General features: G+C 42.3%; 1 protein-coding gene across 2 annotated transcripts in view; it reads left to right on the top strand.

Moving 5' to 3' along the window:
- The window catches only part of PALM2AKAP2 (PALM2 and AKAP2 fusion), a 615,632-nt gene that overhangs the window by 325,060 nt on the left and 266,245 nt on the right, over nucleotides 1–24,327 (top strand). For both annotated transcript variants that reach the window (XM_089913542.1, XM_022579084.2), the window contains 2 exons: nucleotides 5,067–5,147; nucleotides 16,016–16,146. In XM_089913542.1, the coding sequence (XP_089769668.1) occupies nucleotides 5,067–5,147; nucleotides 16,016–16,146 (212 nt within the window). The remainder of the gene's footprint in view (nucleotides 1–5,066; nucleotides 5,148–16,015; nucleotides 16,147–24,327) is intronic.

Genomic DNA, 24,327 nt, shown 5'->3' on the forward strand with positions numbered 1-24,327 from the left:
CCAAGATACCATATTGCCCCACCCTCTAGATCTTATTAGACCTGAGCCTCATCAACTCTATTTGTATTTGTCCTTTTCTTCCCAATCTGAGTGGAACAGCTCTGAGCTAGGATGGGCTTGTTAGTTCGTCCATCCCCACCATACCCCAGGGTGAATGTTGCATCCTCCTAAGACATTTTTAAAATGTATTTTTTACTGAGGTATAGTTGATTTACAATGTAATGTTAATTTCTGGTGTACAGCAAAGTGATTCAGATATATGTATCCATTCTTTTTCATATTCTTTTCCATGATGGCTTATCACAGGATATTGAGTATATTTCCCTGTGCTCTACAGTAGGACCTTGTTGTCTATCCATTCTATGTAGAATAGTTTGCATCTGCTAACCCCAAACTCCCCCACCCCCCATCGTGGCAATCCATCCCTCCCCCATTACCCCTCTCCCCGGCAACCACAAGTCTTTGCTCTATGTCTGTGCGTCTGTTTCTGCTTGGTAAATAAGTGCATTTATGTCATATTTTAGATTCCACACATAAGTGATATCATATCGTATTTGTCTTTCTCTTTCTGACCACTTAGTACAATAATCTCTAGGTCCATCCATGTTTCTGCAAGTGGCATTATTTCCTTCTTTTTTATGGCTGAGTAGTATTCCATTGTGTGTATGTATATATATATATATTCCATTGTATATATACAGACACAGCACATCTTCTTTATCCATTCATCTGTCAGTAGACATTTAGATTGTTTCCATGTCTTGGCTATTGTAAGTAGTGGTGCTGTGAACACTGGGGTGCATGTATCTTTTCAAATTATAGTTTTGTCTGGATACATGCCCAGGAGTGGGATTGCTGGATCATATGGTGACTCTATTTTTAGTTCTTTGAGAAACCTCCAGACTGTTTTCCATAGTGGCTGCACCAATTTACATTCCCACGAACAGTGTAGGACTTCTTTCTAAGACATGTAATGATCTTTTCATCCAGAGGTCAGCAAACTAGGAAGATGGGCTAAATCTGGCCCCCACCTGTGTTTGTCAATGAAGGCTCCTTAGAACACAGACACGCTCATTTATTTATAGATTGTCTACAGCTGTTTCTGTACTGCAATGGCAGCACTGAGTAGTTGCAACAGAGACTGTATGTCCCACAAAACCTAGAATGTTTACTGTCTGGCCATTTACAGGAAATGTATCCCAATTCCTATTACTCCATCCTATATACCAGTGCCAGATAATGTTCCTAAAATGCCATTTCACCGTATTACTCTCTTGCTTAGCACCCTACAATGAGGTTACATTGTCCGTGTAATAAAATCCAAGCTTCTTAGCCTGGCATCCAAGGCCCTCAGAGGTCTAGTCCTAGCCAGTCTTTTGAATCATCGATCTCTATTCCTAAAGGCAAGCCCTGCACCTGAGTTTTATTTCTCTCCTCGTTGTCCCTGGAATATGCAGTGTATTTCTGCCCTTACTCACACATTCCTTGAAATGTGCTGCCCATTAATCTGTATTGACCTAATTCCTACCTTAGTTAGTTCCTTAAAGAACTAACTTAAAACCTGCATCTTTCATGATCATATTTGTTCACAGTGACCACCAATGAGTCTACTCATATAAAGATTCCCCGCTTGTACCATCTGGTGATACTTCTTCTGTTCAAAGCATGGTTCACCAATATGATGGAGGGCATTGTGCAGAGTGAGAACTTTATATGAACAAAGGCTCAGAGGTGGGAAAGCCTAGGAAGGATTTGCAAATGACCAGATCTGTAATTAGAACATTGTCTTTGTACATTCAGTCTTCTCTAGTGAAATACCATAGACTGGGTGGCTTATAAACAACCGAAATTTTTTTCTCACAGTTCTAAGAAGTCTTAGAAGTCTAAGATCAAGGCACCCACCGATTTGGTGTCTAGTGGGGGCCTGCATCTGGTTCACAGGCAGCTGTCTTGCTGTTGTGTCCTCACACTGTGGAAGGGGTGAAAGAGCTCTCTGGGGTCTCTTTATGAGAGCACTGATCTCATTCATGAGCTCCACCCTCATGACCTAATCACCTCCCAAAAGTCCCACCTCCTAATACCATTATCACCTTGGGGATTAAGTTTCAAAATACGAATTTTGGGGAGAACACAAACATTCAGTCTGTAGCACACACAGCATTCAATTAACATGGATGGAATTATTGAGTCATCAGCATCTTGTACCCGTGACATACTATGTTTTTCTTTGATTCTTTTTTTTAAAATTAATTAATTGCTGCGTTGGGTCTTCGTTGCTGCGCGGGAGCTTTCTCTAGTTGCAGCAAGCGGGGGCTACTCTTCGTTGCGGTGTGCGGGCTTCTCACTGCGGTGGCTTCTCTTGTTGCAGAGCATGGGCTCTAGGTGTGCAGACTTCAGTAGTTGTGGCACGCAGGACCAGTAGTTGTGGCTCGTGGGCTCTAGGGTGCAGGCTCAGTAGTTGTGGCGCACGGGCTTAGTTGCTTCCCGGCATGTGGGATCTTCCTGGACCAGGGCTCGAACCCATGTCCCCTGCATTGGCAGGCAGATTCTTAACCACTGTGCCACCAGGGAAGTCCCCGACATACTATGTATTGATTCTGGATTTAAATATAGGACAACTCCGTATCTTGATAGACTGTGGGAATGAAAGATAAAGTCCAGTAAACCTACTGTTGAGAAATTCTAGAATAAAGAGATAGTGGCTGGTTCTGGAGGTCCTTGCTTTGTCCTTCGTACCTTTTAAAATTTTTATTTATTTTTTTATCGAAGTATAGTTGATTTACAATGTTGTTACAATCTCTGCTGTACAGCAGAGTGGCTCAATTATATGCATATAGACATTCATTTTTTTTAATATCTTTTCCATCATGGTTTATCACGGGATATTGAATATAGTTCTCTGTGCCATACAGTAGGACCTTGTTGTTTATCCATTCTATATATAATAGTTTGCATCTGCTAATCCCAAACTCCCAATACTTCCCTCCCCCACCTCCCTCCCCCTTGGCAACCACAAGTCTGTTCTCTATGTCTGTGAGTCTGTTTCTGTTTTGCAGATAAGTTCACTTGTGCCATATTTTAGATTCTACATATATGTGATATCATATGGTGTTTGTGTTTCTCTGTCTGACTTACTTCACTTAGTATGATAATCTCTAGGTCTACCCATGTTGCTGCAAATGGCATCATTTCATTCTTTTTTATGGCTGAGTAGTATTCCATTGTATATATGTACCATATCTTCTTTATCCATTCATCTGTTGATGGACATTTAGGTTGTTTCCACGTTTCGGCTATTGTGAATAGCGCGGCTATGAACTTAGGGGTGTGTGTATCTTTTTGAATTATAGTTTTGTCTGGGTACATGCCCAGGAGTAGGATTCATATGATAATTCTATTTTTAGTTTTCTGAGGAACCTCCAGACTGTTTTCCATAGTGGGTGCACTTACTTACATTCCTTTGAGTTGCTGGATAGGTGGGCTCTCCTCAGTGGTCCTCACTTTTCCCATCTGCTGCCATATATTGTGTGTTCTTGGACATCCTCTGGGATTAGCAGCATCAGTGATGCACCATGGATTGGAGTTCTTTGGTAACTAGTAAGTTCCTAAAATGTCCTCAGGCCTCACTTTGCCAGAGAGGTTATGTCCCTGACTTGGATATTATGTCCCAGTGGCTTGAGATTATAAGCTACTATTTCTTAAAAGTCTGTGCATTACACAGAAAAACTTGGTTATAACATAAATTATTACTATGTTGATTTGAATAGCAGTGGTACAAGCACATCCCCAGAAACATAGCAACTACATAAAATAAAAGTTTCCCTTAACACAGAGCAGAGCAACCAGGCTTTTACATTATTGTCTTCCCCAGGATTTGGCTGTTGTAGGTGTAAAATGCCATTATGTCTTGTCCAACAAGTTTCCCCTGCATATGTGAGTAAGGGAAATAATCTATTGCAGTAAATGTCTCAAAAAACCACCCCCTTATGCACTTTGGAAACAAAACACTGAACAAGTAAGCTATCATAAGGACAATCCTTTCTATTCTTCAATTAATCACTTTTATGTGATGTTTATTGTCTATATTGGAGATGTATAGAGAAGAAAAATAATAAGCATACTCTCCAATGGAACAGTTATGCTCTGAATACAAGGGAAATACATCCCTTTAAAACCAGTTTCTAGGCATTGCCTAGAAGTAAACATGTGACAGTAAGTGTAATGGCAAATAATATTTATTGAGCATTTACTGTGTGCCAGGTCATTGTTCTAGGTCCTTTACATATATCATCTCATTTAATCTGTGCCCCAGCCATATGGTTTAGGTACAATTCTTACCTCCTCTTTATGCGAGAGAAGACTTAGACCCAGGGAGGTAAAAGGATTCGTCAGAGGTCACACAAGTAGCAAATAGAAAAGCTGGTAGGTGGACCCAGGCAGACCAAGTCTAGACTTCACATTTACCATAACCTCAGCAAGCCCTCCCAACATGAAGTGCTCCCTCCAAGATGAACTTAAACAAAGATCACCCATCTAATTTGCATTGTTTGGTAGGTCCAACTGGATGATTTGTCCTATAAAATTTGAAATTGCATTGCATTATTTATATGTAGTATTTTGATAACAGGAATCTAACCCCAGAATTTCCCACTGTTTATTCTATCATCTTTGCAGTTGAAAACAACCTCTGTCTTCACAATTGAGACATTTTTATTCTTTGTCTCTGAATTAACACTGCACAGAACATGACTCTGTGTGTGTGTGCGTGCATGTGTGCATGCGTGTGTGTGTGTGTAGAAGCTGCCTTTTCTTCTGGATTGAATTGTTGCAGCTTGGCTGAGTGAAGAGAATCTCTCCCACTCACCGAGCCCACAGCAGACATGTGAAGAGAAGGCTGCTGCTTACAACACACCCGGACACGAAGGGGCAGGTGACAACAGTGTGTGTGCCCAGCATCTCTGGAAGGGTCTCTACAGATGTGTACAGCTGCTGCTGCTTCCTACCTTCAGATTCCTGGAGCCAACACCCACCCACTCTTACAGCCTCTCTCTCTTTTTATTTTCAAGGAAAAAAGAAAGAGGCAGACGGAAATAGAAGGCAAGCGCCAAGAGCTGGACGAGCAGATACTTCTGCTGCAGCATTCCAAGGTAAGCGGCTGATCCCACAAACCTGTTCCATTATTAGACATGCAGATCACACGCCAGAAAGCTGGGCAGAGCCTGCCCTGGTGTGAAGGTGCCGCCGCGGGCTGCACCAGCCCTTTTTCATTGTCAGGAAACCATCTCTGGGCTTGTGAATTTCTCAAATTCAGGGCATCGTTACAGCATTCCAATTTCTGCAAGCATGATGAGCTGATAGGTGCCTGTGGATGGGTTGGGGGTGTGTGTGCCTGTGAACTGCGGTGGTTATATATAGAAATTGGAGAATTTCCACATGGTGGGTGAGGCAGTGTTCCAGGGCTGTGTCTCCAAAACATAGATGGTGTGTGTGTGTGTGTGTGTGTGTGTGTGTGTGTGTACAGAGGTTCCCAAAGATACATTTAACATGCTGTTTACTAAATTAAAAATATTAATCTTTTCTTTCTTGATCTGGAGAAAAGGGAGATAAGAGCAGTGTGTGGTCTGATAAATGAGCAGTGCTGGGCATTTCAGGTTATTCACGTGTTTTCTTTCTACTTTAACAATTTTGAAAGTGTCCTGTTAGAACACTGTCAAAGACAGTATTGAAATGATTTGACTTGATTGGTTTCTATTGCACCATGAGAGAGAGAGAGAGAGAGAGAGAGAGAGAGATGCTTATTTATTTATTTTTCTTTAAAACATAATGCACTTAAGCATCATAATTGATGACAACCCAGGAGAAAGCTCTGTCACTGTCACAAGGACTCCACTGGTTGCAGAATGTTGCTTTCTGCAGGCTCAGAGAATAGTATGACCAGTGGCCAGCTGGGAGTCGCTGCTTGCTTTCCACCGCTCCTGGGCTTTTTTAGAAAAACCCTCTCGTGCTCACACCAAGTTGCCGTGACATTACATGTACAGAAATTGCATCGCTCAGAGGGCTAGTTGGGAAGGTGGGGCTGACTCTCCAGGTGATGCTAGGTGTGGATTATTTTTTAACAAGATGAACCTTCATGGTTGCGTTTCCCATTCTTTTCTAGAAGACGGGGTTGTGCTGAATGAATCCTCAGAATAAAATTATCAGCAGGCGAGTTCCTGACTTTAAATAGCAGCATGAGGGGATGTAGGGACGTGTGTATGCATATGGCTGATTCGCTTTGTTGTGCAACAGAAATTAACACAGTACTGTGAAGCAATTATACTCTAATAAAGATCTATTAAAATAAAAAAAATAAATAGCAGCATGACCTAAATCTGCTTCACATATTTATCAGTTCACCATTAGCTTCAACTAGAGAAAGGTGTTTTAAAGAAGAATGGCAGCACGATACCGAGAATATTGCCTGTTTCTTTCTGCTCATGGTGTAAATCCATTTATGGACCTTTCTTTGTAGGAAGCTTGCATCTACCCTGTATGCCACTACTCTTTCCTAACCACATTCCTGAGGGAGGATTGAGGGCTAAAGTCAGCATCCTCTTCTTACAGAGAGGGGGGGCTTAAACACACTTAATAGAACCGAGTGAATTGTTCAAGGTCAATCTGGACAGAGCTGGATCTCTGGCTCAGAGTATAGTCAATTCACTCCTTATTAGAGACCAAAATGTATTCAACCTCATCATATTCTTGCTTAAAAGGTGAACTTTTGAACAAGAAGAGTGAAAGAATGAGAGGCTGTTTTTGACTAGACAGACTCTCTCCTCTTTCAGCTCAATGCGGTTCTTTGCTTCTGCATTCCTTGAATCAAAAGTCTGGCAATAAATGTACGTCAGCAGATCAAGTTTCTTTTGTCTTACCTTTTATCTTTCTGGGTGTCAGATAAGATACCAAGGATTCATTCATTGGTGATCCAGTCCAGTGTTACAATATTCTTTTCATATTCCATCTGTCCGTTTTTCATCCATCCATCCATCCATCCAATCAACAGAAACAACAGTACAGATGACTTAGTATTGCATGGGGAAGCAGTGAGATTCCTTCAAAGACTTAGAAACAAGGGAATAAGATAGTTCTCTATGGTTATCCTGCTAAAATTCTCACACAGTTGATGAGATTGACTATTTAAGGGAACACCCAGGACTTTCACCAAGGTTACCTTGCTATACCTGGGGAGAAAAGATTGGAAATGATGGAAATTTAATAAGTGGAGACCAGTGCATTATAATTTCTCTTACTAGGGAAGACCTCTGTGGTAAGGGTGGACCACTAGCCTTGAACAACGAAAAAGGGAAGCTCAGAGGTTGCAAAGGTGGTTTATTGGGCGCTACCCTGGAGAGGGACCCCAGCTCTGGGAGGCCCCGAGTGTCTCTGCTCTGGTGAAGTGGCGTCTGTGGTAAGGTGAGGACAGTCACTGGCCTCACCGTGATGCAGGTGACACTTCCCTCATGAGTCTGCCTCTCTTTGTTCTGAGTCCATCCTCCCCAAAATAGAGTTATTTTAATAATAAGGAGGGTGGTGCCTGATTGAGAGAGATAGATGATCACTTCAGGCACGAGAAATGAATATGTTCTACCTTCAATCAGTTAACTGTTGACTGACCTTAAATAATGTGAGTCGTCTTCCCTGTGATCATTGTTCGGAGCTTAGCAGCCTCACCCCCGGATGGTAGTAAATTCATTGAGGTTATAGTTCCCCCGTGAGCTCTTGGTAGAGACTCAGCCAGCTTCCTGATGGCAGCATAGCAGCCATGTCATCCCCGTGTCCATTCTCAATAATAGTCATCATTTTCTTTCAGTGCCCAATATGTGCCTTTAAATACATCCCCTCAATAATGACCACATAGTAGATACTACTCTCCCCATCCTACAGGTGAGGAAACAAACTGGTGAGGACAAGTAATCTGCCCAAGAACAGGGAGACTCTGAGTGGGGGAGCCCGATTGAACCCCAGCACTGTCTCCATAACCATAAACAGGACACTGTTTCCTCCAAATGACATAATTAGTCTAGAAAGATGTGTCAATTACTATCATCACTGCCTCTTTTACTCTAAGTATATTTTCATGGGCTCTGGAAAGTTTGGACCATGTGGAGATGTGCCACAGTGATGATTCGTAGTTCCTTGAAGTAGAAAATATTAAGAAATATGTCAGGAATTGCTATTTATTTTAGCATTTTTCAAAATTCCAGATGTGCTCTAAGAAAAATTATTCTCAGTGCAAAGTTAAATGGAAAAGCATTAGAATTTGATTTCATATTTATTAAGATATAATTCTCATTATCAGATAGTCTTTGGATGCGTATTCTCATGCAATGAGCTACGAATTATTTAGACAGATTGACTGGTCTCTTGTCAAAACAAATAAATTTTGCAATGCAATCATCTTGATACTTGTATATTTGACTAATATATTTCCTAATTGCAATAGTTAGGGCTATATAGTAACTCCACAAAATGGAATATCATTACTTTTTATATGAATGATAAGCAAATTCTATAAGGCGATGAAGAAAATGTTGAAATATTAGCTGCTACACCCCAGTGATTAGGAAACCTCCAGGTACTTTGACGTCCTAGCCAAATTAAACTCAGATTTCTTTTTATAAGATCCTTAGCTGTATTGAGTATCTGACATTTGTGATGCGAGAATTTCCAAGAAATGCTCACATATGGGACCAGTAGGCAGTTTTAATAGCCGTATTACTTTTGCTGATAATAAAAGGAAGGAATGTATGATCATTGCAAGAGTGAAATTCAAAAGTACAGCAAAATATAAAGAAAAACATATCAATTGTCTGCTCTGCACCCAGATATAACCCAATATATTTTTATGGATTAAGATATGGAACCCTCACCACAGGCCTCATCAGCCTGTGAGTAAAATGAAATTATATTAACATTAGTCTCCAAAATGCATTAGCCTTTATCTCTTTTTTGATTTTTGTATATGGGTTCTTTTAAATTCTAATACAAAATTTTATAATTTTTATGAAATCACATGTAACATTCATTTACTTTATAATTTCTGACCTTGATGTCGTCCTTGGAAAGAACACCTTCATCTTGAACACTTATCTATGATGTTTCTTATACTTCAGTAGTTTTAGGATTAAAATCTAGAATTTATTTTCCTGTAAGGAATAAGATAGGAATAACTTTACTTTTTACTGATGGTGAGGCAGTTGCTTCAACATGATTTGTTGATTAATTCATCCTTTTCCCCACTGATTTAAATGTCTTCTTTATTATATACATATTTCTCACTTATACTCGAGTCTGCTATTTGTGGGTTCTTTTTATTCCATTAATCTGCCATTCCTGGGCCAACTCCATTCTCTTTAATCCCCCTAGCCTTTTAATATATTATAATATTTCATAAAGCAAGAGCCATCATTATTCTTCTTCTGAAAAATTGTCTTGGCTTTTAATTCCATGGAAACAATTACTTATTTTTATTGTTTTTATTATGTGACTTGTGATCATGTGAGTTTAAAACAATAAATCAACTATTGGATTATACCAGACAGACTGAATTTAATATTCCCTTTTGCCCCTTGGTTGAATTGCCAGAGATCTGTCTCTTTCATTGGTCATTTCAAGGTCCCAGCAAGAAAAGGCACTCAGTACATATTGCCACATGAATCCCTTTGGGACTGTCACATTTACAAAGGTTTGTATAACATAGTCAGCATGGTCAGAATCCAATTGCTAATAACCACATCTTCAATACATAAGCTGTCTTTGAATTATTTATTCATGAGCAGGAACCCTGACTAGAGTTTTTTTCTAATCCAAGCCATGAAAATTGTCATTATATTTTAAAAACCACAGCCTTTTCTCTCCAGAAGACTGAATGGAAAAAAAAAAAATCAAAGAATGAATTGTGACCCTGCGAGATATTTATTGTCAACCCACCAAGGTCATTTGCTGAATAGCCCGAAGGTATCAGGAGCCTTGCTTGCAAAGACATTACAGTGTTTCTCACTATTGTGAACCGTTCAAACTAAGTTTAGACTTTTCTTGGTTGTTAGTCTGTGCAAAAGGCCAAGTTCAAATTTGAAAATATTGACCAGGCAGGCAGGGGACAAGATGTAAAGGAACTTTATGTCTCATCCTTTTCCCCATCACGTCTCCCCCAGGCCCCGTAAACAGAGCTTGAGTGGAAGTTAAAACTTGGTTTCTTCTATCGGAAGTCTTGGATCGGCTTTTGTGTGGCCTGAATCATGTAACAGAACCAAAGATCTTATTGGGAGTCAATGTGGGGGAAGGGATGTGATCAGGGGGAGGGGAAGGAGAATAGAGAAGGGGACACAAGTGCATGAGAACACATCACAACCATTGAGCCACCCTATGTTTAAGCCATTTTTTATTAGGAGATGGAATTTAGCCAGATTCCCAACATCACCCACTAACGCAGCCAATGTCAGCTTTAGCCCGATTACAGGTGGATGAATGATTTGGAGTAAAAAGTAAAATCACAACAATATAAGAAGAAATCACAGATAAAAGTCTTAGAATGAGAAAGTCTTGGCTAATTTTTACACCAAAGCCAGAACTATAAGGTGAAAAGGATTGCTAGAGGGCTTCCCTGGTGGCGCAGTGGTTGAGAGTCTGCCTGCCAATGCAGGGGACACGGGTTCGTGCCCCGGTCCGGGAAGATCCCACATGCTGCGGAGTGGCTGGGCCTGTGAGCCATGGCCGCTGAGCCTGCGCCTCCGGAGCCTGTGCTCCGCAATGGGAGAGGCCACAACAGTGAGAGGCCTGCGTACCGCAAAAAAAAAAAAAAAAAAAGATTGCTAGATAATGACTTTATAAAAATGACAAATGAACAGAAAAAGATTTCAAAACTTACTAATTCATCTCCCACTTTCCACTGTCCCCCACTCACACCGGACACTCCTCACTGCTTAGCTGGATCACCTTGAAAAGTTGCTTTAGCTTAGTTACCTTATCTGTAGATTAAAAAGGTTTGATTAGACAATCTTGAAGGTCACCAAACTCTGTCCCACTTCCCAGCTATGACATTTGTCATCCCTCCACCTTGAATGCCCTTCCTGGCATCTCAGATCTCAGCTCAAACGTTTAAGTACTCAGAGAGATCTTTCCCACCTAAAGTGTCCTCCCTCGGTCCCTGTTTGTCACATCATCCTGCCGACCTCCTGCCAGGCATGTATCATAGTCTGAAATAATCTTGCATCCATGTTTATTGGAATGAAGACTTGGTGAGAGTGGGGACTTGCCTGTCTTCCTGAGAGGTGTCTTCAGACCTGGCAGAGTGCCTGGCATGTAGGGGATGGATGGGGACCCTGCTGTTCCTGAGATGGGGAATGCAGGAGGAGAGACAGGTTTGCAAGAGGATGAGTAGTTCCTGTTGGCTAGCCAGCGGGAAAGCTTATTGCATTCCTCAGCCATTTGGGTAGTCCTTATGCAGTGCTACTCAGACTGTGGTCCTCGGTCTGGCGACATCAGTGACAGCATCACCTGGGAGCTTGTTAAAATTCAGATTCCCAGGCCCTATCCCCAATTCACAGAGTCAACATCTCTGGGGACAGGGCCCTGGAATCTGTGTTATAGCAGGCCCTCCTGGGAATCCTCATACAGACTGTAAGCTTGAGAGGCTCTGTTCTAATTTTGTTTTCCGAGGCTGGACCAGCCCACAGAGCAAGAACCAGATTTACTTCAGGAGGTCTCTCCATCGGCCTTTCAGGAGCCCTGTCAAGACTCCGTGTGTCAACTGGCAGCTCCCCGTCTGCTGCTTCTTTGTCTTGACTCTTCACAGTTGCCTCCACTTGACAAATGCGAAGTTTTGACAGTTCTTAGTACCTGCACGCTTTGATAGACTTTTTTTTTTTTTGATGTTTGTTACTTGGACAATAAGGGCATAAGAAAAGAAAACTTTTTGGTTTTAGTTTTCACTTCTGCTGAGCTCTACTTGTCACTAAATTCTGAAACACTCAGGCGGCCAATGAGAGCCAGAGCGATACAGGGAAGGTGGTGCTTTTGGCGGACGTGCGTGATCAGTACGCACAGGTGCCTTACATCCGAGGCCCTAACACAGTCAGCTCTAGGGTACAAGACGAGGGGATCTGGAGTAGGTTAAGGAAGCCTCTGGAGGCAAATGGATTTGAATTGGTGGTTTTCCCTGACAGCAATTACTTTGGGGCCAAGTGAAAACTCAACTAAGCTTTTTTGTTTTTGTAATGTCAGAACACCTTTGTGAAACACCTTCCCTGAGACCAGGCCCACTGTCTTGTTCTGTTAGATCCTCTCTTCCTAGCTCCAGCTGTTGCAGATGTTTTGGTGATGTCACTGCTGTATCCAGCGAGGAGACAGATCTGGGGGCACATATGCTTTTGGTGTTCATGGTCACCAGGCTGCTTTTGTCAGAGGTACTGACCAATGGCTGGGGCTAAATCAGCCAGAAAATGGGGTGGGGTGGGGTAATTCAACCCTTCCCTTGGTGGCAGGAGGCACTGGTTGAAGAAGAGCAGACAGAACATTCCCAAAATCAGCCACTTCCTCGCATTTCAAGAAGCCCTGGCTTGTAGAGCATCTCCTGCTGGGGCATAGAAAACTGGGACTCTCCATGGCTGCCTTTCCAGAAGGGTCCACACACCAAGTCTGAGGTTGCCAGCATGTCAGTCTCCCAAAATCCTGAGGTTTTTACCTTCCATGGGTGGAACTAGGTTAATGTCAAACGTTTTAGCACAGGAAGCTCTCTGAAAGGGTGACCCCTTCCTCCCAAGTAATCAGAGTGAAAGACAATCGAGAATTTTCCAGTTCACCCATTCACTCATTCATTGGCTGGAACTGAGCCGGGTGAGACAATGAGATGCAAAACTGAATAAGGAATGGTCTTAGCCATTGAGGAGCTGGGAGTCTACGGGGGGGCAGATATAAAAAGAAATAATTTGAGGGCAATCTAAAGAATGCTCTAGGAGTTCCCTGGTGGTCCAGTGGTTAGGACTTGGCGTTTTCACTGCTGTGGCCCGGGTTCAATCCCTGGTCGTGAAACTAGGATCCCACAAGCCATGTGGTGCAGCCAAATAAATAAATAAATAAAAATTTAAAAATAAAGAATGCTCTAGAATATGTTCTCCACTATAGGAGACACTAATCCTGCCAGCAGAAGTGGAGGAGGGCTTCTCAGGTGGCATTTTACCTGCTCTTTCTCAGGTGAAAAGAGGAGAGACCAAGGGAGCAGGACGAGAATAAACATTCCTATGGTACTAAGTATAGACCCAGCACTTTTAATGTATGAACTCATTTAAATCCTCATAACACACCTCTGAGATGAGCACAGTTGTTGTGTCCATTTTACGGATGAGGAAACTGAGGCTCAGTGAGGCTAAGGGCCTGTCCTAGGTCACACAGCTAGTAAAGGGCAGACTGGCTCCAGAATCCAGACTGTTAACCATTGTTCAACCTGGTCTCTTGGCATATGCGAGTGTGATCTCCCTGGAGAATTTTGAGTGGCTTGAGTGAAGAATGGTGGTTCTGAGGGTTTTGTTTGTTTGTTTGTTTTTTCCTTCTGTAGCCCACTTAGGAAGAGAAACCAATTTACCCCACCCATTCCCACTTTCCAGTGAGGGGTGGGAGGAATCTCTGTAATAAAGCTTTGGAGAATGTAGTAGTTTGCTAGGGCTGCCATAACAAATTCCACAGACTGGGTGTCCTAAACAACAGAAATGTATTTTGCCACAATTCTAGAGGCTAGAAGTACAGATCAAGGTATCAGCAGGGTTAGTTTCTTCTAATGCCCTCTCCTTGGCTTGTTGATGGCTGTCTTCCTCAGGTGTCTTAACACGATCTTTCTGTGCTTGACTGTGTCCTAATCTCTTTTTATAAGCACACCAGTCATATTGGATTAGAGCCCATCCCAATGACCTCATTTAACGTTGATTTCCTCTTTAAAAGCCCTATTTCCAAAATAGTCACATTCTGCAGTAGTGGGGCTTAAGACTTCAAAGTATGAATTTGGGGGCAGGGACACAATTCAGCCCACAGGAGAGCCACCAACATACACACATTGCACCGGGAGCTTTCACACATGATTTTATATTATTAAACAATGCCCTATAAATTTTTAAGTATTTTTTTACACTTTTCTGAGTAGTCCTTGCAAACTATTTTTTAAATTAATTTATTTATTTTTACATCTTTATTGGAGTATAATTGCTTTACAATGGTGTGTTAGTTTCTGCTGCTTGCAAACTATTTATAACACATTTACTGGCAACATGTTAGCAAGGCTGTGCAACTGTTTAAGCACATTGGGGTGAGAGGGTGGCTCCTGTCTGCAGTCACTTGAGCAGTACAGTTAAGAATCATATGTGAACAAACTGGCATTTTAATGAAGGGAAAGCTGCAGGTCAAGAGCTATAATTATGCACTCTAAGAGTGACCAAACAAATCTTCACCAACGACTTGTAATTCAAAAGGAAGAATAACACCAGTGAAAGCTATGGCCACCTGAACACCACCCTGACGATGCGTTGCTAACAAAAGGTCCAACCAGAAGTGCAGGAATTCCAGCCACCAGAACTTGCTCCTGTGCATCCAGCTCCTGTACATCTTGCTTCATGCTGCTGAATGGTTGCCTGACTTCTCAGTAGAATGGCAGATCAGAACCATTAATGAATTCTAATTTACTATTACTAAATATTAGTAATTTTTAGTGACTCATTTTATAGGTTCATAATAAATAGCCCTTAATCCCATGTAAAATGAGTCTATGGACTTGTGTATCTTTTGCTTGTAAGAGCTATCGAAAGGAAACCAGTAATCTGAATTGTGTGTCCACAATGTTAGAGACATAGTCCACATTCTCTTACTTCCGTAAATCATATTTAATTGGTTCCAAGCCATGCATGACCTGGCTCTTAGTCATTATGAGAGCTCCCTTTCTTTCACTTCCTCACCCTAACTAATGAGATCAAATGAGATTCAGATAGAGGGGATGCCAGGGAGCCAGAGAACCTAGCACTTACTCTGTTGACTGGCTTCAAGGCCATTATTCCAGTCCTTGCTGGGAAGAACTTGTCGCATGCCCTTCTTCTGGCAGAATTGGTGATGCATCCTCACAGTGGCCCATTCCCATGACCGCCGACCTTCCCACAGGGATGCTCAGCCATGATGTCCAGCCTCTGGCAAACATCCAGTAACCACCAAATGACATCTAGGTAACCCAAATCAAAAATCCTCTCCTATGCCTTACATGCTTTGCTCTTCATTTTAGGGAGTTTCAACATGCCTTTCTCTTGAGCTGTTTTCGTTTCCCTTCTCAAAGCACTAGTCAGTCACTCCCTCCTAACCACTGACCCAAAACACGGAAACTTCTCATTTTACTCCATGATTATATTGGGACACCGACACAGGTGGGGTGCATAATTTTAGTACCATTAAGAGACAACTGCTGAGGTTGGTTGGGAGTCATTAAAAATGAGTTTTTAAGAAGAGGCGTGACATAGATTAATCCTTTAAAAAGAGCACGTTAAGATGGACTGGATATTACAGTGATCTTAGGAAATGTTATAATGGAACTGTAGTTGCATAGCAAAATGTCTTTATTTTTTAGAGACTCGTACTAAAATATTTATGGGTGCCATGTCATGATGTTTGTTATTTACTTTAAAATGCTTTGGTGGAAAGAATATATGGGAAAATATGGCAAAATGTTTATAGTTGTGAAATCCAGGTGAGATTACACAGGCATGCATCATATAGTTTCCTCTGTTTTTCTGTATGTTTTCAAATTTTTTAATAATCGAAAAGTGGAAATCAATCCTTTTGGCGGCTCTCTGGGCCTTAGGCGAGAGAGGCAAGTAGGGGGCCAAGTAGTGAGAAGCGATTCAGGTGGACGCTGATGAGGGGCGGAGCTAAGATGGAGACACCGCGGAGGGAGAGGAGGGTGTGGACCGAAAGGTATCATCTAGTCTGTTCTCTTCGCTCATTCCCACAGTCCAAAGTGCTTCGGGAAAAATGGCTGCTGCAGGGTGTACCTGCTGGAACTGCGGAAGAGGAGGAAGCCAGGCGGCGGCAGTCTGAGGAGGATGAGTTAAGAGTCAAACAACTTGAAGGTAACATTCAGAGGTAGGTGGTTTCCAGCCCAGGCCCCCAGGCTGTGACTTTACAGTGCAGTAACCACCTCTCTCCTCTAGGGGGCGTTTCTCAATGCCGTCACCTTTTCCTAGGGCTTTAGAATTATCTTCCTAAACAGAGTAGGTACGTTGTTGCCACTGAAACTTTTCCATATAACCCAGAATTTTGACCCTGAGTACTAAGTATTGTATTGGGATTCACACAGTACAGTGATGTCTTCATGGACCAACTAGGTGTGGTAAGCAGCTTGCCCCTTCACTAAATGTCCCGTTTTTGAGTTCTTCTGTCAGCTTTTGTCTTTTTCCTTCTTGAGCTCAGGCTGTTAGCTGTTAGTGGGTCTGTTGTCAAATTTGCTACATTTGATCAATTTGAAATGGGAAAACTGTAGCCAAGCGTCTTGGAATTGAAACTGAGGGCACCTCTGTGAGCTGTGTGCCTGGACTCTAAAAAGTAACTTTGTATTGTCTAGTTTCAATGCTCAGAGGGTGAGTTGCTTCCTTTATGGTCCTCAACCAGGTTCTGAACATTTCAGTCTGGGAGATAAGTGACCTTTCTATGGCCAGTGGCTGACCAGGCTCAGACAGAAGCAAAATAAATGTAGGTTTCCACCTGGGAACTGTAGCCACGCCAGGTCCCAGGGCACCCAGCCAGAGAAGTGAGATGGTGGGGGAAGATGTTGTGTGGAGATGCCTTAGAACGAAATCTCCCCTGCCACCTTATCCCACCAAATTCTGCTGGAAATCTCACCTTGGAGAGGATCATCTCTTTCTCCTGAGGTTTTGAGCTCTTTTAAAATACAAAGAGTAATAGCTAACTTGCTACCAGTCATTTGTACCCAAGAGTGAATGAAGCTGGTGAGGGTACCTAGGGGACCCCAATAGCATCACCAAAGGGAAAAGCAGACTGACTGTAAGCCCCAAAGGCCTGTGTCCCTACTTTGCTTGAGCCCTTACGCCCCTTAAAGAGTTCTCAGAGCAGCTTGCCCAAGCTTTGTTTGTGGGGGAAACTGGCTAAGAAAAAGTTTATATGGTGTGTGTGTGTGCATGTGTGTGTGTGTATGTGTACATATACATACACACACATACACGTACACACGCACTTTTTCTTAAAATACAAAGGATAAAGGCTAAATAATATATATATGCATATATATATAACATTGAAAAGGCTAAATTATATATTAGTGTGTGTGTTTATGTGTATATATATACCATTAGAAGAAGAAATTTTAATCCTGTAAATACTGACATCAAGCTTGTGAGGACAAGTACCTCCAGAACCCCAGGAAAAGAAGGGACTTCATGTTAGAAGCCCAGAAGATAGAAAGGGGAGGGGGTGGAATGAAGTAGCTCAGAGTCCTGAGCCTTGGGGATTCCCTCTCCTCAGAAGTGGCTCGGCTTGCTGCATCTTAGACAAGATGAGGGAGCCAAGGATAATGGGAAATATTGACAGTAAACTGGAGAGGAAAAGGTAGCTCTGAGACATGGTTTTATAGGTTTGTTTTTAAGTCTCAAAGTGGCAAGTCCATGGTGCTTTCAGCTACAGTGACAGTTGATACCGTATAGCATCTCTTTATCTTTACTCTTGTTAAAAGTTCCAGTCCATTTCCTCTCTCTTTCTTACTATACTACACTCCAGATGGGTCTGGCACCAAGCAGATGCTCCATAGCTGTTTGTTGAATGAAAGGATTGGGGCTGGGACCCCTGCCTGGCAGAGGGAGGCTGGGGAATTACTCTCCAGTCCAAGTTGGCAAAATTCTAGGAACCAAGTGGCCTGGGCACTGTCTATTCACAGCAGGAACCGTGGTTCAGGTTCACATGGGGCAGCATTATACTGCTGAGGAGTTCTAGGCAGGAGGAAGAAACAGGGATGAGAATTTCAGGCCCCCTCTGGTATGGAGGGAGACAGTATGCACATGGATAGGCAGAAAATTTGATTTAAAATTGTTTTTTTAAAACCTGGATATCTTTTCTCACTGAGCCTGACATGTGCATTCATTTCATGTAGTAGGTATTATTACAGATGGAAGGCAGACAGGATTTGGAAAGTAGGATAAAACCAGTTCTGTGACCTTTTCTGGTTTTCTTAAATGGCATCAGAAAACGTGGTCTTCAACCACATTGGCAGTTTCAGTTTGGCTTGAATACAAATATATTGTTGTTCTAGCCCCATAGGTGGTAACTCTCACCTGTGATGAGCCATTACACGTGGGAGAGGAGTCTTAAATCAAGACTCAGTTTTGGCTAAATTAATCATTGGAGCGAGATATAAGAGTTAGGAGCTGGTTTGTGGTTCAGGTGGGCATGACCATACTCCGAAAAATAAAGAGAATCTCTTTTTATCCTTTGAGTCAACAGAAGAAAGAGCTCATTCAATGCATGCAGGCAATCTCTTGGAGGCCATTTAAGAGAGAGATTCCCAAGCCAGAAGGAAAGAAATCATAACAGCCTAAAGGGGTGGGGGTGGGATGCTTAGGCCTGGATTCAGGGGGCATTTCCTTCTGCCATAACCACGGCTTTGCTAGACATCGGCCAAATGGGCATTGGCCATTTGTTGGAGAAGGATTTGTGTTCCCTGGAGCTGCTTTTCTGTAGCAGCAGGGCTGCCAGTGGGCGTCATTTCCTCCCTAGGGCCTCTTGAGGGAGGAGTTTCTTCCTACCTTAGATGTCAGTTTCTGCTTCCCTTCATCTTACTCGCAACTTCTCTTCTACAGTATTTAGCATCTTTAAGCTTCAGTCCCAAGGGAAGAAAGGAGCTCTCCCCGCTCCTTCCTTAAAGGATACTCAGTCACCTAAGACACTTTTCTGAAGTCAAGCATTGGTTCTTTCTCATACTCTTAGTCACTTGAACTGCTTTAAAGGTTCATTGTAAACAAAAGCATCCTCCAGTCTTACAAGGTCTTTGTGGATGGGCTGGCCTGGCTCTGCTAATTTTGGCCGAGCTTGGCTAAGAGACTCTAAGCTGTAGGTTGGATGAGCCTGCTCTCATTTTCCCTGCACTAATGAACTAATCGTGACCATTTCCTTTTACGGCAATGACAGAGGTGCAAGGGGGCTGAACAGGCAAAAGGCGTAGGCTCAGAACTGCCGGTGAGCCATTAGCCAAAGCAAGTCAATGGCTAATCCCAAAACCCAGGGGAGGTGGTAGACAGTCAACCTTTTAGAGAAAGGAACTCAGAGTTATGGGGCAAAGGGTGCAGATACAGGAAAGGGTGAAAATGGGTACTAATCCTTCAATCTTCCAGAAGCATGATTGTTCAATTAAAAACTGCAAGCATTAGGGAAAACTGACCAGCAGGAGGGAAAGTACAGAATAGCCCAATGAATAAGAAAGAGGATGAACTAAAACAACTCAAGAATTCGGAGGAAAAGGAAGAAAAGAATAAAGGAAAATATGAGTGGCTTTGAAATAAGATCTGATCTTTATGTAATAGGAATCCTGGAAACTGTCTGCAGGTCAAATGCAGCAGAACTACTAAATTAAGGAATTCTAAAGGAGTTTGAATTGGAACATTAATTTGTAGATCTTAAGATTTGGGTCCACCTGTCTAAGTCCTCCCCCAGCAACAAATTAGATTTTCCTGAAGAGACATATGAACTCTTTTCAAACTATATTAGTATATAATATAAATGTACTAAACTATATTAGTACATTTAGGCCCTGAAGGTATATTAGTCCCTTTTGGTGAATCAGGAGTAGCTTGAAGAACCTGATGGAGCAGCAGAGAATAGCAATCGAAGAGCAGGGAGAATGCCTGCAAGGAAAGATTAAGGGAAATCAGGGTCAGTTAGTTTAGAACAAGAGAAGATAATGATAGCAACCTAACTCAGAACTTCAAGTGTATGTAGGATTTAGGCCACATCTGAATTCTTTATGTGTTGGCCATTCTGAATATGATAAAGACTTAAAATAAAGCATGAGAATTTGCGCTTAGACATATGTCTGTTTCCCTAGATATCTTCAAGAAGAAAGAACATAACCACCTTTCTAATTCTGATTCCAAAATTCTTTAGGGTGCCAGTAGCCATATAAGAAGTTCCCGGTTTACAGACATGTTTTCTTCCAAAATGTTATTCGTAAATTGGTGGTGATTTGGAACTGAGAATGTTGTCTGTTTTTAAAACTATTATATGTGGTGCTTAGGTTTTTAGGGCAGCCCACAAGGAGGACGGGAAGGAAGGGAGGGAGGGAGGGAGGAAGGGAGGGAGGGAGGGAGGGAGGGAGGGAGGGAGGGAGGAAGGGAGGGAGGGAGGGAGGAAGGGAGGGAGGAAGGGAGGGAGGAAGGAAGGAAGGGAGGGAAGGAGGGTGGGAGGGAGGGAAAAATGTAACTAGACTATTAAATCTGGGCATTAGAATCACTTGGGAATAAAAATATGAATTCCCAGGCCTCATTCCAGGAAATTTGGATTCAGTGACTGAGGTGAGGAGGGAGCCCTGTAATTTATGTTTTTCAAACAGTGCTCCAGGTAATTCTTTTGCATGGTCAGGTTCAAGAATAATTGCTATAAATGGAAAAAAGCATAGATCATAAGTGAAATCCCATTATAATACCTGTAAACCCTCAAGGGAAGTGAAAAGTAAATAGTGTTTGGAAGAAAATTGATTTCACCCAAACAGATGAAGAAGGACAACCCTGACCCTTGATTTCAGACTGAGTCAAAGCCTTAGTACTTTGACTCAAGGAAATTTGAACCCTGCTTTGGGACTCCTGTAAGTGGGAATAAAGCTGTCTCTCTGGCATTGGGCTGAGGTCTCTCTACCATAGGTCCCGCCGTGGAACCAAGCTTTTCATTTGAACTTGACTGGAAACAGCCGTGGTTTACCAAACTAAAATTGATACCCGTCAGGAAAGATGGCTGCTTTCCCAAAGGCCAGAAAATGCTACCATTTTTCAAAGGTTTCTGGCTGAAATTAAGAGCACAATAGCCTTGAAATGATGACTTCAGTGATGACAAATGATATATCAATTGTCAAATTCTTTTGCACAACTTTTCACAGGGCAATTTCAGGATGGCCCCATCTGTTGATTATATTCTTGGCTCACTAGAAACCAGGAGCAAAATAGGCTAAAAAAAAAGAAAAAAAGTTAGAATTGTTGAAAGCAAAATCTGTACACAGATTTCTTTTTTCTTTTTCTTTTAAAAAAAAATTGGATATCACATCTGTCTGCTTTATTTCCCATTGGAGTGCTATATTGAGAAAGCCCAAAGGATTGTTTCTGGCTTGGGCCCGTCATCCACCATTGTCCATGCCATCACTGGATGTGATGCATCCCTGGGGGCCACAAGTGGGTTTCCCATTGATGCTTTTGGAGATTTTAGGCAGTTAGATTCACACTAGCTGTATCTATTTCACATCTGCTCCAATCAACAAGTCTTGTCACTTGCCTTGTGGTTTTCTCACCTAAGATTCTCCTTCTTATTTAACCAGGTTTTATTTAAGTGTTTGAAATATAGTGTTCTTAACTTTCTTTGATTAGTGAGAAATATGAGGAAAATTTGTCCCCCCACCTTGGAATTACTCCAGAGAAGATGAGAAACCTCATGAAGTGGTAAATGAAAAGGGAACAAACTGTCGCAAAGCCAAGGTACTGATTCTAGCTCTGCTGCTAATTTGCTGTGTGACTTTGGGCAAATCTCTCATCCTCTCTGGTCTCAGTTTCCTCATCTCTTCAGTAAGAGTTCTCTCAGGGTCTTCCAGATGTGGTATTCTGAGATCCTCTAATTTGGGAGGTTGGCTAGAGATCCCTCTTCTGAACAAAGAGATCTATGCAGAGAAATATCACTATATTGTGGAAGGAAGTAGTTTTGGAGACAGGCCAGAATCGGGGAAAGAGGTTAAGTTCTCAGGAAACAAAAGCTCCGTGTGTAACTGACTCATCCGAGAGGTGACTAATTCATCTGAACAGCTGTCAATTCTAAAGTATGTCACATCGAAATATTCATTGAATAAAATATTGATGCCTCAGTTGCTAACCCAGAGAGGGCTGTGCAACTTTTTAGAAAGAAAATTCAAGATGCAAGTGGTCTGGTTCAGCTCTGCTTCTGACTCAGGATTCTTTGGGTGCCCCTGTTGGTCTCTGATGGACACCAGAATTCACTTAACTTTCCACATTCTTAAGACACTCGAAGCAGAAGACTGGCAACACCAGGCATAAGCATGTGTGTGTTATATTATGGGACTTTGGCAACCAAGAAGATGACAGTGACCCACAAATAGCTGTTCTAGAAAAGGCAACCACAGAAATGTTCATTGGAGTCACAAAGGACACTTGCTTGGGACTCAGCGTGTTCTTTCTACTTGATGTTTTTTAGTCTGTGATGTGCTGTTGTTTCTTGGCAGGGCACAGAGCATGCCACATTGGCTCTCCACATCTGTGCACTCCTGGCCACATTTGGCAATCTAGTCCTGCCAAATTCCCATTCTTTTTCTTTCACTAAAATAAATCTTTATATAGTGTAAACCATATGGTGATATAATGGTAGCACTATATTGTCTAATATTCATTGGTCTCTTACTCTGTTCTGGGTACTGACTTAGCTTTGGGGCCTCCATGAATTCATTAATATTCTCATTTCATCCCCAGAACATTCCCACAAAGTAGTTGTGATGTTGATGATACCCATTATACAGCTGGGAGAACCAAGGCTTAGGAGATAAAGTAACTTGCTGCCCAGAATGACCCCTTTAAGAAGTGAAAGAGACAGTATTTGAACTCAGCTCTGCCTAACTCCAAAGCACATTCTTAAAAATCTCAACAGAAGTGGTTATTTTAAGCTAAAAATCTCTGAGACTTGTGATATTCAGTGAGATCACACCAAAATTTCCCTCATGGTATAAGTGGATGGATAAGTAACGTGCTCCTCCCTCCTCAGGGACCTTGAATGTGCTCCATTGCGCATGATCGTCGTGACTGGGGAGGCTGCCCCCTTCAGGTTCTTTCAGGAGGTACAGGTTCCATTTTAGGTTTGGTTCCCTTCCTTTTCTCTCTGAAGCCCTTTGCTCCCGAGTACACTTTCTTGGTTGTCTGCAGCCTAATCTCTGCTGGAAACAGTGTATGGTTATGTAAAGGGCCCCCAGCATAGCACACTGGTTAGGAACCTAGACCTTAGAGTTTGATTGACCTTGGTTTGAGCCCTAGTTCTGCATTTATGAGTTGTTTGATCTTGGACAAGCCCTGTAACCTCTCTGGACTTGAGTTTCCTCACCCGTACACTGGGGATAACAATGCCCGTCGTGAAGAGTCGTCGCAACATGTAGAGATCACGTGCATTTGCAAGTGCCACGTACAGTAGGCTGTCATGAAGTAAGAGTAGTGCTACTGTTACTGTTTTCTCTATCCTTCTGGAGAGGGTTTCCAACAGTAACACTATTGACATGCGGGGCCAGATAATTCTTTGTTGTGGGGAACTGTCCTGGGCTTTGCAGGATATTTCACAGCGTCCCTGCCCTTTACCTAGTAGATGCCAGGAGCACTACGCCCACCCCCAGTCATGACCATCAAAAGTGTCTTCAAGCATGGATAAATGTCTCCTGTGGGCTAAAAATCCCCCCGCTGAGAACCACTCCTCCAAAGCCTGGAGTTACAGGTGTTGATACTAAGATAAAAATCACCGCCTCAAGTAGCTTCAGAATACAGAACCCTTAAAAGATTTATGAAGATAACATTAATGATTCTTGGGGCAGAATGACGTAAAGTCTTTCAGTTAGTTGAAAATAGGAGTCTTCGCTCGAGCACTGAGCCACGAAAGTCAGTTCTGTGTTAAAAAGAAGTGGTTCCCTTTTTTATTGGCATCCAATGCTGTGCTAATTTTGCAAAGGCAGTGAGTTTATGACAGTTCTACAGTTCATAAAACTGTGGAGTCTTAGCGCATGCATAACTGAGGTGCTGTTATCTGGATCAACTTTTATCTGATACTCCAATTTGCAATGAACCCAGAGAGTGCAAGGCAGTAGACAGGCTCTCCCCAGAGGCTAAAAATTGACAGGAAGCTTACTTCCTCACAGAGTAACACCCAAGTCCACAATGGAACAAGACTCATTATCACAAAGAATCCTCCCTTGGGATGAAAGTTATGTTCTCTGCAATTTTTCCCGGCTCTCTGGTCCCTACCCTGCCCCCTAGGGACCGCACAGAAAAGTCCCTCTTTATAGACTGAAATCTGGATGCT

This window comes from Delphinapterus leucas, chromosome 6 (genome assembly GCF_059928025.1).
Source record: "Delphinapterus leucas isolate spDelLeu-1000000601 "Yukka" chromosome 6, BTC_Dleu_Yukka2, whole genome shotgun sequence".
NCBI lineage: Eukaryota > Metazoa > Chordata > Mammalia > Artiodactyla > Monodontidae > Delphinapterus > Delphinapterus leucas.